This window comes from Ambystoma mexicanum, chromosome 11 (assembly GCF_040938575.1).
Source record: "Ambystoma mexicanum isolate Mex_15411 chromosome 11, UKY_AmexF1_1, whole genome shotgun sequence".
Taxonomy (NCBI): domain Eukaryota; kingdom Metazoa; phylum Chordata; class Amphibia; order Caudata; family Ambystomatidae; genus Ambystoma; species Ambystoma mexicanum.
In genome coordinates this window covers 723,225,110-723,240,896 of record NC_090934.1, presented here as the reverse complement: position 1 = coordinate 723,240,896, position 15,787 = coordinate 723,225,110, and the positions used below count along the sequence as shown (strand labels likewise).

At 40.9% G+C, this 15,787-nt stretch overlaps 1 protein-coding gene across 12 annotated transcripts in view; it reads right to left on the bottom strand.

Moving 5' to 3' along the window:
• Nucleotides 1-15,787, bottom strand: part of PPFIBP2 (PPFIA binding protein 2) — a 1,806,653-nt gene that overhangs the window by 593,632 nt on the left and 1,197,234 nt on the right. For 9 of the 12 annotated variants that reach the window (XM_069623590.1, XM_069623589.1, XM_069623593.1 and 6 more), the window contains 2 exons: nucleotides 5,123-5,290; nucleotides 2,002-2,094 (listed from right to left, as the gene is read on the bottom strand). In XM_069623590.1, the coding sequence (XP_069479691.1) occupies nucleotides 2,002-2,094; nucleotides 5,123-5,290 (261 nt within the window). The remainder of the gene's footprint in view (nucleotides 1-2,001; nucleotides 2,095-5,122; nucleotides 5,291-15,787) is intronic. The other 3 variants (XM_069623595.1, XM_069623596.1, XM_069623600.1) reach the window with 1 other exon arrangement.

The following is a 15,787-nucleotide window of genomic DNA, read 5'->3' as shown; positions in this document are numbered from 1 at the left end:
AATTGCAATTGTTTTGATACACACAATATAAAAGCAGAATGTGTAGAGAGTTTTTGTTTTTCTCTTTTCTTGGTGCATTTGGAATAGCATTTATGACACGGGGAAGATTTTTTTTTAGGTAGTACATTTTTCATTTTTCCCATGTAGATGAAATAATAGACAGAATAAGCTGTCCTAGAATAAGACTTAGCAGTGAAAATAGTTGTATGCGTGTGTTCCCCAGTGCATGCTGTCTGGGTGAAATCTAATACAATATATAGATTAATGGGGGTCTATTAACCAGTAATGGGGCCATGGACGCATAGTTCACTGGTGTAGATAAATCAGTGATAACAGCCTCAGGTTGCACTCTATGTGAAAGTGTGGTGCTCCTGAATGTAGGTCCAAGGCTCTCTATAGATCACAAGAGTATTATAAGAATAAGGAAGGTTTTGTGTATGATGGAGCTATAAATAGGGGAGGAAATTATGCTGACTACCAAGTAGTTTACCACCAGAAAATACCGCCAATAGTGTACATTACTTAATTATCTAATATAGTGTAATAAGATATCGTCACTGGAAGGAGGTAAGGCCAAACCCAATCTAGATGCCAGGATAAGTTATCACCAAATTACCACTCTTTTTTTGGCGGTAGGAAAATACCGCCAGACCCCAAATCTACATAAAATACCCTACAGTACAAACCTGCCTAAAAACCATCCGGTAGAGCTGCCTAACAATCTTGAAGGCGATTTATCTATAATCCATCTGGGTGAATCCTGACACAACTGCCAGACATTACGTGGGCTGGAAAGGACTAAAGATTGCTGCAGGATAATTTTAACTGGAAGACAGCAGCTCGGAAAACCTAAAGGCGGACTGGGCCCTATGATTAAGGCGAGCCAAGTGAGGGATGGATGCTGATGACTATCTTTGACTGTAGTGCACGACCAGACCCATGTGATTCCCCAAAACAGGAGCCCTGCGGTCTTTTCCTGAGTGCCAAATAAACGAGATTTCCAATGTAAGTAGATTAATCAGAAACCAAGTCGGGGGGGAGGTTGCCAGCCTTAATATTTCCCCTTAATAGTGGGTGGGGGCCAACTGTGTAGACCCTTAGCATATTTTACTGAATTTAAATTCCAAAATAGATTGATGCAGCGGGACCGTGGGGGATTTCCAAACCTCTGCCCTCTTTTCCAGCAGGAAGTTAAGTTATAATCATTTAAAGTAATTGGGTACATTTATTTTTCCTGCCAACCCCATACTTCTGTAAAGAAAAGTGGTGTCCTTCTCCCAAAAGGAAATTCCTTACTCTCCCCACTCCCCAGCAGACCTTGCCTTTAAACAGAGGGATGCTGAATATAACCGAAGACTGGGATTTTGGTGCTGGGGAGAGAAGTGCTTTGCTAAATGAAACCGAGCGTAATTCTCCATTGAAAAATGCACACTCTTTCCAAGTGACCCTAATAAGTGACCCTAATAGCAGAAAGCTTTTGCATTGCTTTTGGGTGAAGAAGGAAAGTATTCTCAAACGTCTGTGTGATTTCAAAACTGCTAACATTTGTAAGTGTGCAGGGAAACGGAAATCTGCAAAGTGCTGGATGTGTAATTTGTTTTTGAAAAACTAAAACTGTGCATTTGTTTTCATACTAAACCCTTATCAAGAAATGTAAATTAGTTAGTAATGTTCCCTGGTATTATTTAATTTTGACATCAAAAGGGTTCGGGGACAAGAGTTTTGACCAGTTTATTTGGCCTGTGTTTCCTGTACCTGAGACAAAAAGGAAAGAGTGTGTTTTGTACTGAAACTTTATTTTGTGCCACACAGAAGGGGGTGTGTGTAACCATTTAGTGAAAAGATTCATTGAGCCTATAATTTAAATAAATATATATTCTACTGTAACCCAGCCTGGTTCTTGGCTCATTATTGGCACAGGGGGATGTGGCTTTATATGAGTCAGAGGGCTAGCTGAACAGAAATAATCGATGTGCTGTGGGTCCGAGAATCTCAGCTTACCTTGGTCGCTTTCATTTTCCACTCATACTGACTCCTTTCATTTTCCAGCTCGTCCACTTTTATTTTGAGATTTTTGAGTTCTTTGAGCAATCCCTAATATGATTAAAAAAAGAAAGAAGAGCTAATTAAAATAAAATACATTGTTGAACGTCATACAAGAACAGTAACGCACCAATTTACAAACTATAACACATGTCTGTAAAGCAAGAGCAAACAATAACTACTCATCCACAGAGTTACTATTTCAACAAACAAAGCATTTCCTCACATATTAGCTATTTAAACTCATTGGAATACAACGTTATTGAGCAGGATGAACTCAAAGCACAGCATTTCTGCTCTTTATCATAGGTTGGGCACTGTGGCACTGTTATCCACCATCTGCGTTGTGTCAGCATAGCCGCTGTGTGACACTGAATAGTGGGTGAATGTGTCGCCTGCAGCCGGACTCTAAATGCTACAACAACTGTCACACAGAAACAAGCATTGATGTATCGCGGGGGTACTCTGCAAAGGACCCTACTACAAATGAATATAAAAATGCCACATACTCACAATCTGAAGGAGAAGCGTACAGTGTGTATAGAGGTGCATTATATTCCTAATGGGATCTCTTGTGTAAACAGGGCCCAATATTGCATTCCAGTAAGACTGTTTGCATGCAGATTTTAAGCATGTGTTGTTTTGGACACTAGAAGGAATACAGCATTCATTTGTAGCAAATATTGGACAGCAATTTTATTTACGTATTCCAAGGTGCCTTTTAGATAACATCAATGACGTTTATAATGGATACAAAATGTCAAAGATACTTATTTTCAATTTGTACCCAAGAGTTGTCATTTTCTACAGCTTTCTTCGCCTTTAAATGCAGCCCTTGTACTATGCGCCATAGGGCCAAGAGTTCTAGTCTGCACACTTCCGGTCTGCTGAAAGAAGTGCTCCTCCACGAAGCGTCCATGTATATCTTTGCCCAGCACCAGACAAGACATCTAACTCCTAAATGCCTCCAAATGGTACGACGCCCTTTCATCGCCTGCATTTTCATCCCCTGGCATTTTAACGTGCATGTTACAACGAATATGCTCATCAAATTTTTTAATGGGGGTGGGATGGGAAAGGGCAGATAAGGGTTTGGGTGGGTAGGCAATAGCCAAAAATAAGTGTGGGAGGGAGTATTGGGGGGAACCCCCCAACCCCCAAAAAAGAAAAAAAAAACGCATTTTTGTTGGAATGTACACGTTAAAATGACAGGGGATGAAATGACATGGAACCCCTCCAAACAGCCTGAGTGAAGCTCCTCTGCTGCTGAAATTAAGCAACACTCTGCTTGAGAAAAGAGCTGACTTAACATGTCTGCCGTGGTTTGCTTCAGAAGACCTACCACACTCGACAGTATCCAGTAGGACACAGTGAGCCTTGACAGAACCCTAGTATGAGGAGTGGATACCTTTTGGCCAAATAGAGCTTTTATCAGCATAAATGATGTGCTTACTCAATGAGGGTGTATTTTACGCTTTGCATTGAAGGAGAATCCCATTCATGTATGCCACACCAGCATCTGAAAGTAAGAATCTGACAAATGAAGAGGTATGTGCATTTAATAAGCATATATTTAATGCACGTGCCGGGCATTTAGGCAAGGTTCCATTGGCAGAGACGCAAGATCTGTGGACTGTAACTTAATTTCCATTCCTTTCCCCCAGCACTGGTCTGCTTACTTTGCAACCCCTCGTTAGGCCAGCTCCCGCCACTTCAGAATTAAGCGATGTCACATAGTTACAATAAAACACAGGCAGCAATTTCTATGAGCTTCTTTTTCAACCTTCTGTATACATTTGCCTTCAGATCATAACCTACATTTGTTCTGCAATATGCTTGAAGCCTGGCCGTGGATTTGCAGCCCACAGATTTTAGGACTTTGACAACCTTAAAAAGATTTTAAAACAATAAAAATCCATAGCCAGGCCCTTTCAACTTACATTAATGTGACAACGTTACAGGTGATACAGCCATGCAGAATGAAAGGATTGCCAGGCAATTCGTCAAAATTAGGGATGTCACTTTCCAGATGAAGCTAATTGGAGAAAGTGGCAGAAATACTGTTTCTGCTTCTTTTACTGATCATTTTGGTGAGTTTGTTAGGCATACATGCCTCCCTCCATTTCCCATCATGCCTGACAAATGCAGGTGTCTTACCGCCAGCACAGACTTTGATGGTTGCAGTAACGCTATAGATTCCTATGAACGTTGACTGAAATTACCACCTGGTAAAAGTAGACTTATTCCATAGGAATCTGTTGTTTATGCCCATGGGATGGAACCTTTTGCACTTAAGTACAAATTGGGGCAGTTGTCCGCCTGCAAAAGTGCACTCAAGAGGTGCACAGTTTACACAATAGGGTCATTGAGGTCTAGTTTGTTTGAAACAAGGCGTGAAATCATGTATTTAGAATTCTCACATCTATTACACACTTGTTTCATTATTTACCTTCTCATTAAAACATGTGTTTGGCAGTCTAGATTTGCGCTTTTGAATCAACAGTTACAACATACAATACCTCTGCTTTAAAAACAAAACCGCTATACAGGGGCGTTGCTAGGGGGGGGGGCTAAGGGGGCTATAGCCCCTGATCTTTTGGTTGTAGCCCCGGATAGAATCTCAGGAGCTACAGCCAAAATACTAGCTAGCCCCCAGTCCCAACAGTTCCGACATCAGCTTAGCCCCGGGTCTTTTCCAGACCTAGCAACTCCCCTGCCGCTATACCAGACGGTATCAATGAAATGTAAGAGTTAGTGCCAAGTATTGAAATCGGTGAGCTATACATTCCCACTACCCCACTGCTTTCAATGGAGACTTTTTACGCAGCGGTTAATCAGCATGATCCATTTTAAGACTTTAGAAGCAGAGTAGCAGGGCTATCTAAAACTCATCACAGCACACTAGAAAGTGTAGCAATAACAAAATAATGCACCTAATCCACACATATGATTTTGCTCTTTGTGCGGAGGAGCCTGTTTAATATTATACACTGCACCACAAACACAACACACCAGTAGTAGTAGTTAGTGGGTGAAAAGAAATCAAGCAATAGATCATGCTCTGGAATACTTCTCGTACACTCTCCCCGGCACACCTAGTGCACGCCTGGTAAGGATCTCTCTCTAAAGAACTTGAGTTCGCCTTGGGGTCAGAATTCCGAGCTTTTCGCTCCTTGATTTTTGTGTGGATCTCCAGCTGCATCTTGCACATCTGCTCCTGCAACTCATTGATCAGGTTCACTACTGACTGCAAAAGGCGAAGGGCACAGGAGATTAGAAGAAAGGAAAGAAAATTAGGGAGAAAGAAAGAAAATATAGTGATGTAAGGGTGCATTGGGAGTGTAGAATAAGCAACGAAGCCGAGGCCTAATTACCAGTAGGAGTGTAAATGGTACGCGCAGACCGACGGCTAAAACATTTCAATATTTTTACTCAAGGAATACGACCAATTACAGGTTTGGCAATTGTGCTGCTGCACTAAAATTAGAGGGAGCTGAAAAACGAAATGAAACAAAAATAGAGAAGGAAGCAAACAAAACAAACAGCCAAGGGGCAAGGAGGTTGCAGTTGCCAAAGCTAGTAACCCCTGCCCCAGCACATACACTGTACGGAAAAAAGGATGTTTACCACTTATCTGCACACACGGTCAGAAAAGTAAAAATGTATTCATACAAAACACTTTTCTCAATATCAAAAATATGTATACATAATTCATTACACTATTTTATCACACAAAAGAGAACGTCAATCATTATTTGCACATCAAGAGCCGCTGGAAACAGCTGTACTAAAAAGCATTCACCCATTGCATGTGCAAGCCAATTGCTGCACATGTTTCATGCCACATGAAAACCATGCCTGTATGGGCCAGTGCTCCTGGTAGGTCAGACCTGCTGGATAGAAACGTCCCCTGCAGGCATACTCGTAGTCTGGCGGTCCGAAAAGGGTGCCAGGACATTGCTACTGGCATCCTTATTTCTGGACCGGCAGAATCGTAATGCAGCCCACTGTGTCGACATTGATGTTTTTACTTTTTTGTCCAGGTGTGCCGATAAGTTGAAAACATCTGTTTTTTTCTGTAGTCTGCATCCATCTACTGACGTGAGGAAGGGTGGGGTAGTTTGTCTCCACTGTATATTTGCTGGTTCCTCTGTTCCCTTATGAGACAGGCCCCCCGGAAAAAAAAGAAAATCCCAGCACATAAAGTGCCACAGAAAGCCTGGACATTCCATCCTTGCTGATTCCTGTGGAGAGAGTGATGCAAATATGCACCCATATGCCCACTTCTGTTATTCATTGTTTTTAGTTTAAATTTATAATGTACACTCAATCAACATGTAGAACAGGAACAAACATATATAGATATTCAAGGAAAACACTTAGTTGTAGGGACATTAAGGTGAGAACGTAACACAACGAAAACCCAGAAATTCAGTTAAAGCCACCTTAACTTTGCACCCCCTATTGCACAGCCTATGACCACAATGATGACATCACAGATCACATCACTGATGACATCACTTATTCATTACAACAGTAAATGGCATTAATCATGGCCTTCAGCCATGGTCAGTGTGCATGGCCAAATATATTTTAACACATGAATGAGTACTAGTCATGGCCTTCAGTTATGGACAGTGGTCACAACCTTCACCCATGTGCAGTGGACATTTTAAAACACTAATAGGGGCTACCAACCATAGGTTTTGGCATGTGCAGCTTTCAACAGTGTCCACTGTATAGTATATACACTGGTCAGGCATTAGCTATGGACTTTAGCACAATACTGGCCAGTGGCCACAATCTTTGGGTGTGCCCACTATATATTCTAACATATAAATCAGCCACTAGCCATGGCCTTTGACGTTGATCAGTTTGTACATCTTTTGGCCATGTCCACTGTATATTTTAAAATAATAAAAAGAAATAAGCAATGGCCTAACCAGCCACTAGCCATGGTCTTCAACACAATAGTAACCAGTGGCCACGGCCTTTGGCTATGCCGACTGTATATTCTAACATATTAATGGGCACTAGCTATGGCCTTTAGCCATGACCACTGACTACAGCTTTCAATGTTGCCCACTGTATATTTTAAAACAGTGATGGGCTACTAGGAATGGATTTTAAACATGCACACTAACCAACACTAGCTATGGCCTTTGGTACTGGCCAGAGGCACCAGACTTTTTCATGGCCAAGTCCACTGCCTAAATTGTTATTAAGGTAATCAAACTTTTCATGAGATAACTTATAAACGTAATGTCTAATTGCATTATTAATGTAATCAGTTATATTCAATGTAATTAGTGTTGTCACCAGTGATGGCAACAGTGATGTGATTTGTAATGTCATCAGTGTTCTCATACAACATGTAATTAGTGATGTCATCAGTGCTGTGATTAGCATTTCTTATGTTCAATGATAAAAGGATGGGTATGAAACTTGTGAGAATCTAAACAATAAAATAATTGTAGCATAATGGTTAAGTGGTGCATCTCGAACTCCTGCAGGACAGGGCTCTCCATTGGCAGTGTTCAGCAGACATTTGTTTTATTTTTATTTAATTTGTTCTGTTTCAAAATGTTTCCCAGAGACGGTGAAGTCCTCTTTTTGAATATATGTCCAGTGTAAGGGAGAAAAGTGTGGTTTGAGGGTGTGCATGTTCTGAGAGGGTGTGCATGCAATGTGTGTGTGTGATGTGAGAGCTTGTGTGTGTGTACATGGTGCGAAGGTGTGTGAGAGGGATTGTGCGTGCAGGGTGCCTTTACTCTGTGATGGCGAGGGTTAATGTGTGCGCATCCGTATGTGTATGGGAGCTTTGTGACATGTCGAGTGTGAGTTTTCAGTGTTAGTGTGCGTGCACTTTTCCAGGTCATTCCTAAGATGTCCATCCAGTTCTTGTTTTTTTTTGTTGCATTCTGTGACTTGTAGTTTTGATTTGTCCATCAAGTGGCCTGTGCTACCAGTCCCAAAATGCAAAGTAAAAACAAAATCTCAATGATCATCTTCCAAATAACAAGGGATGTGTCGGAATATAACAATATATATACAACACATGTATCTTGGCTATATCCATGATTTCTACATTTGTTTGGGTTGAATGACAGTAGGGGATCTGTAAGTTGTTGCAGTGTAGAATCAGACGAGGGGGAGGAAAAGTCAAATACTTTTTTTTCAACTGGGGAAAGTCAGAATAATGGGCTAGAGAGGAGTGGTGTCTACTTGCCCCCACCGTTTTTCAAAGTCTAAAAGTAGCGCAATACATTAAGGGAATAATGGAAATGTGTGAGAAGCCCCTCCCTTGAGCTGCAAAGAAATTCTGGTTTGCGCTGGCTCATGAGCAATGGAAGAGACATAACTATTATTAATCCATTGGTACTGCAGCTCAAAAGACCTTCTTAAAATCATGCAGCGATTGGGTGAATATTTCCATGAAAGAGGCCACATGGTTCAAATGTCTGTTAAGACTACAGTCCAGAATACAGAGTGTTTACCAAAATATACTGTTTTAAATAAAAAATAAAAATGTCTTGATCCCTGGTCTGCCAGAGTTCACGGACCAGCATTCAACCACTATGCAACATTTGCTTAATGCTTCAAGGTGCATACATTTCATAATTAGCCTACAATTTTATATGTCCAATTGTAAAAGTGTAAGTATGAAACTTGTGAGAATCCAAACAGTAATATCATTGTAGCATAACAGTTAAGTGCTGAGCCTCGAACTTCTGCAGGCCAGGGTTCTCGAAGGTAGTGTTCAGCACAAATGTGTTTTTCTTTCGTTTTTTCAGTTTTATAATGTTGCCCAGGGACGGTGTAATACATGTTTCATTCTGTTTTTCTAACATTGCAGTAAATAAATGTGTTTCATGTTTAATACGTGTTCAATTCTGCAATGGTGCAAAGCATGTCCCATCCTGTTTTAAAATGTTGTAGTAAATAAATATTTTTCACATTTAATCCATATTACAAAATGCAAAGTGCCTGCAGGCTCACGCCAATTGCAACCGCTGGTGCCAAAACATCCTTGCGCCGAGAGGTAAAAAATACAAAGTGCCTGCAGGTTCATGGCATGCTAATTGCGACCTCTCATGCCAAAACATGTTTGCACTGAGAAGTCCCTGCGCCTAACTGGGCGCGTCAAACGGGACCTCCGGCGAAAGGGTCGAGCCATAATGGGGTGCGCCTAATTAGCCGCCTTGAAATGTCCTGTCCCATTCTCCAAGACATTTGTTTTCTGCCCGGTCTCTTGGTGACTTGCCATACATCGCACAACCCCAACTAACCACATTTAAGCAGCACCTAAAAGGATAAGAAATCACTAACTGCAAGAATAACATATGCCCAGGTACTTTCTGCACCCATAGCGAAAATCAAAAGCTGGGACCCATGAATATACACACAGTACTGCTTAGCTTCAAATTAAGTAAGGGGCCGGCCCCCTCAGGTCATGTTGCTCTAAGTGGTCTTGTAACTTTGCGTCACTTATTAGGCACCATGGGCTGAGGGAGCTGGCATTATCCTCACTTTGAAGATAAATAGGGTCCGTCCTGGTTACTGCATGGATGGGAGACCTGGGTCACCTGTGATTTTTCACCCTCAATGTCACTGTAGCTGTAAAAATATCCATTTGTTTTTATTATGTATAGAAGATTGCAGGCTTTGAGAACTCCCAATGTTTTTATTTAATGCCCTGTGTGGCTAAATGATCGGATAACAAAATGTATGGCCAATCTCTTGGTAACTGTTGTCATACATCGCATAACCCCAACTAACCACATTTAAGCAGCACGTAAAAGGGAAATCAACGACTAGCTGCAAAAATAACATATACTCAGGTATTTTTGCCCCGATAGCAAAAATCAAAGGTTGGCACCCATGAATATATGCACATTAAGTGAATATACATCTTAAAGTGAAATATACAAATGTAGTTCAATAAACCAACTCCTTAGACAAAAGTGTGCAAGACAAAACAGCATTGGACTTTAAAAACAAGTTATAAACACCAGAAAAATAACCTGAGAGAGAAAATGTTCCAATAAATATACTGGCAATGTATAAAAGGAGCTCACCTTTTAAACCCAGCAATTCGTCTTGAGATATATTCCCTGGAAAACTAAATCCCAATAGAAACAAGTGCTTGTAGTCTTGTGAGTAAACATCTGCACTGGGAACATGGCACCCTGAGTGAAATCCTGGTAGCCAAATTCTTGCGCAAGTTTGCCAACCTCACAAAAACCCAAGGGGTTGCATCAGACCTCTGAAAATAAGTTACGCTGTCTACCTACATGTGTCCTTTACTTTTGCCATGAAAAGCAGCTACAATCGGGAGACATGACTGCACCAGTGTCCTGGATTGCAAATTCTCTTGCCACATTGTGGCCAAATACTCATGACTTAACTTTCCCTCTCATCATTTTCCCTCGTCACTCCCATGTCTAGCTTTAAAAAATACTCTGCTTCATAAAGATAACTTGAAGAGTACACATACCATAGTGTCACTCAAATATATAAATACTTATGGAACTAGGTCAGGCAAAAGTGTAGAATTGTGCCATTATTCCCCTCATCTTGACTGTGAGACTACAACTACCAGAATGTAATTCAGCAAGAGGCAGACAATGGTCTCTGAGTGCAAAACCTTCAAGGTATGACAGTAGCACGGTTTAAAAGAAAATAATGTGCATGCTGTGTGTTATGAGATATTTAAAACTAAGAAAACACATGGCATTCAGGACTGGAGACTGTCTCCCATCCATGCAGTAACTGGGACCGACCCTGCTTAGTTTCAAAGTGAGGAAGGATCCAGCCCCCTTAGGCCATGTTTCTCCAAGTGGTCTTGTAAGGTGGCCTCATTTATTAAACAACGTGGCCTTATGGGGCCGACTCCTTCCTCGCTTTGAAGCTAAGCAGGGTTCATCTCAGTTACTGCCAGCATGGGAAACCGCTGTTGCTGTAAAAATATTTGTAAAAAATTATTGACTAGACGACTACACCTACTAGAATGCAATTCAGCAAAAGGCAAAAAATGGTCTCCGGAGGCACGGTTTGAAAAAATAAAATAATTCAGATGCCCATTGGGTCACCTATCCATGCAGTAACCAGGACTTAGACTGCTTAGCTTCAAAGCCGGACTGACCCTGCTTAGCTTCAAAGCAAGGAAAGGGCCGACCTGTCTCTCTAAGTGGTCTTGTAACTTTGGCTCATTTATCAGGCAACATGGCCTGAGAAGGATGGCCCCTTCCTCACTTTGAAACTAAGCAGGGTCTGTCCTGGTTACTGCATGGATGGGAGACCTAGATGGCAATCGTGTCATTGGCCATGGCCTTTTCACCACCAACGTCATTATAGCTGTAAAAAAATCTTTTGGAAAAGAAACAGTAACTGCAGGTGCTGAACTACACATACTCTTGGATATCCATAGTCCTTTATAACCGAAAATATTGGCAAAACAGCTGGAAGAAATGGTTTCAGGCCCCCTCACCTGTGCCAGCTCCCCACATGGCCTCCACACCTCCCCTTCCCTCTCAATTTCTGCCCAAAACACACACTGCTTCTGTGATGAAGTTTACTTTGGGATGTCGGCTATTCGAGGCTACAGAAAGCTTTGTGTTGTAAAGTCAGTCCGTAGACTGCCTTGAGCTACCAAATTTCACTTGGTGCCCTCTAGCCACCCCACCTCCTCACCCCTAGCCTGTTCTTATTTGCATGTTTTTGACCTGCAAATAGCCTTTTTCCTGCGTTTGATTTTCCCATATCGTCAGCTATAGCTGCAGATATCTCTCGCACCGAGAGAAAAACAAGATGGTGGTTGTTTCATGTCTAAAAAAACCTGGTTTTGGGTAAATTCCTGAGATATCTCTTTATATTTTTGGAAAGGGGGGACCCCCTTCTCTGTCAAATATTTTAAAAATCGATTGAACAGAATAACTTCAAACTAGGCATGGATCGTGAGTCAACCCTTCATGCCCAAGTTGCTTCAGACCTGGTCCAAATCCGTCAAGCAGTTTGGGCTGTGCGCTTTTGGTGACAAATATTTTACTCTGCTTAATAACTTTTTTGTTTTTTAACAAATCTTTATGTAACTTTGCAGTTGGGGAGGAGGGGGTTAATCACTTTAGAAATTTCGGCCAAAACCATTACTCAAATCAAAAGTTATTAACGATAGAATTTTGAGGGGTACCTATGGGAGTTCGACTCACCTTAACGATCGCCGCCCTAGAATATATATATCTTGCAAAAGTCCTACACTTGCTTCACTTTGACTCACAGAGATCATTATTTAAAATTAGTTGCCACTAATTCATGTTCCACACTTAAAGTAAATCCCACTAGTTTGCACAGAACTGCTCAACTTAATAAAAAAATGATTGTGCATACCTCATTATCATCAATATCTACACACTTCATTTACTTAAGACAATGTTACATTCCACAATAAAATGTGTTATAAAAACAAGTTAGATGATCTTTGCTTATGGTGTTTTTATGTCTAACAAAAAGGTCATCAATGCAAAAATAAGTTATTCATACAACGCTTCCAAAATTCATCCAAACCTAGAACCATCGGCTCATTTATAAATCTCATAAAATGTTTTATAAGGTTGCACATTCAATAGTAAGGTAGCTCGAGTGTCTCCTTTTTGTACAAGTCATTACAATGTCTATATAGCGTGTTCTTCTCTACAACAGTCTCAAGACATCCAGAGGGTCTAAAAGGTTAAAGCGAAATTTCACAATTGTACTCCTTTTATCGCTAACCGGAAAATAACATATATAAGGCAAGACTCTTGAAAAGGCTGAACATGACAGAACATACTCTTGAGCCATTTTTTATTCATGAAACCATTAAGATTCTTTTTACAGTCCCACAAGTGAGCGTTTTTTCCCTATCAGGCATTATTCCTTTTATGTTCTCAAATCGGTCACCTTGCAATTGCATTAGGTTGAAGAATTACTCATTTTGTTCTGCTGAGGAAGTTTTTTGGTGGTAACCCCTAGTCTCCATTGCATCCCTCAAAATATGAAAGCAAGTAATTTGACCTCATAGGTTCAATTTTAAGATAAAAACTCGCTTTTCAAATACAGGGTAAGGTGAAACTCAATTATGATAAAATATGGCAATCCTAAAATGGGCTTCCAAAAGCAGCCTTCTACCTTGCCAAATAGATGACCAACATACCTGATTTGGACTCAATACTTACATAAAACCATCAGGCACATTTTGTGATTGTACTCTAATTATAAGAAGTAACCAGACATCCCCATGTGTTTGTTAAATCCCCTTAATACAGAATTTATGTCAGTGGTTTAACAGTTTCCATTTTAGATCTATGCTTATGATGAAAATATGAACCCAGATAGCCATATTCCTGTTTTTTACCCAATTTCAACACCAGGTTACTGTAATTATATACCTTCATGTAACAATAAATTATCTTGTTTTACAGATATTTATTTCCAAGTTATTCCAAACCTTTTTACCGCATTAATGGTCCTCTGTAGGCCTATTCTGGTCTGATCCAAACAGACCAAATACAATATTAGTCATTTATAACACACCTATACACAACTTTTTCTAGGTCATCTCTTTCTAGATCATCTGCCTAGCCCAACCATGAAATATGTGTTCTCCCAAGTTTAGGACAAAAGTTCAATTTAGCTTGTAAGGCTAAATCAAGAGTGGCTATATAGCGAGTGAACCGCAATGTTAATAGAAAGTAACCTTGCATAAGGCCACATTTAGAAACAACATTGCTCACAGTAAACCCTTGGCATTCTGACCCGATAAGGAGTCCAGGTAGAAGTGTGCAGGTGTTGCTGGGAAGTCCCCAGCATATGTGGAACAGACAGGCCTGGAAGTCCTGTACCCAACACCGGAAATAGTCAAAGTAAATGGCAGAGCCTGCTTTATTAACGATCCCTATAAAGTGGGACATCAGTAAGCACACAAGTCTCAAGAGCTCTCCAAGGTTTCAACATGGAACAGTGAATTATAAATGAAAAACACATCACTACTGATGTCATACTGCAATCTTAGTTACAGAAACCTACAGGGACGGGGGATTGGTTAGGTGAATTGTATACATAAATAAACTATATGGGTTAGTATTTTCATTGGGTATAGATATCCGACGGCCCCATCTTAGACCATCCCTAAATTGATAAAGGTAAAAAAGACATCGTTTCGACAATAGATAGTTGGCTAGTGCAAAATGTACTAGGCGGCATCACTTTGCGAGTTTTGATTGGTTGGCATCCGTCATACCAACGATGAGTACTTGGCAGACCACCAGCACAAGCAAAAATAGGAGTAGTGGGGAGAGAAACCAAGGTGCCGTTTCTTCCAATTGAATAATACACCATCCCTCATTTCCTAGGCTATGGGCATTTAGCTTTGTACTCGCCCTTGTCAGGCACCTCTGTTCTGGGAATTTTTGTCTAGAGTTAATGAACAGACAGTGTCTTCCAATTATAGGTCACGTGTGAGAAGACCATGTTTTGAATTAGTTAACCCTGCTTTTACTGTGATTTTAGCAAATATTAATGAGTGTTGTTACGTTGTCTGGCCACTGGAGACTTAGTCGGTCCGTCCCGTGTACAGTATTAAGCCTCTAATTAATCAGCACCTGGATTTCAAAGGCTGTTTGTTCCTTACATAATCTAAAAGAAATATGTCTTACGCTTCGGGAATTACCTTCTGTTCTCTTCTGAGCCATACAAACCTCCCTTACTTCACAGTAACCTTGGAAAGGGACAGCGCACCCACTGTCTGTCCTGCACAAGTTTGTATTTCAGTGAATTCAGCAAGTCGAACTTCCATGCAGTCTCAAGGCTTCCCATTCACTCTAATGTGACTCCAACATCCATTTTATCCAAGATGGCCACTCATTACTGTTGCGTTTCTACATTTAGCAAGCTATATGTGTATATCGTTTGTGTTGCATTTCACCATATACATTGGCTATGTTATATTCTTCATGTCTATCTGGTGCAAGCAATATTCTTCATGTCTATATGTATGTTTAAACTAGTGTTGATGTTTCTTCACGGTGAATGCATATCTGCTTCATGTCTATTGTACTTGTGTGTGTCAGTTAGTGAGTTAACTTGCTCTCACCATCTTTAGTTACATCAGGTTAATTTCTTCCTGTATTTGCTAGTAGAAGGCCGATATGGTTGCCTTAGTGCATAACGGTTCTCGCCTTTTTGGTATTGGGGCGGGCATTGCCATGAATGACATTATTCATGTGTCTCTCAACAGAAGTGCTTGGAGATTGCATATTGTGGAACCCTCATAGCTACCCAACATATGGCCAAAACAGGGACACCAGTCTGTGAGGTATAGGTAAGATGGCAAGCCCTCTGGGAGAATGGGCCCAGAAACACTTAGGGACTTTCCTGCCGGCCAGATTGTAACACTCTGAAATGCAGAGGAAGAGCCACCTGGACACAGTCTGCTTGGTAACAGCCCTGTCTGTAAAAGCTCCAGCCTAACCAGCAAAAAGCTGCCCATCCCACCCGGTGTCCATTGTCTGAGAATCAGTAGCTGAGAACCCTGCTCTGTTCCAGATGGTGAAACCCCCACTCCCACTTTAGATGGGTGAGGTAGAGGTTAGAAAACAGCAAGATGAATCTTCTATGAGAGATGGAAATCTGACAAGACATTGGGAATGAAGTTCATCTCATTCTCAAAGACATCTTCTCCATAGTCAAGGTATGAAGGTTTACCTTATCC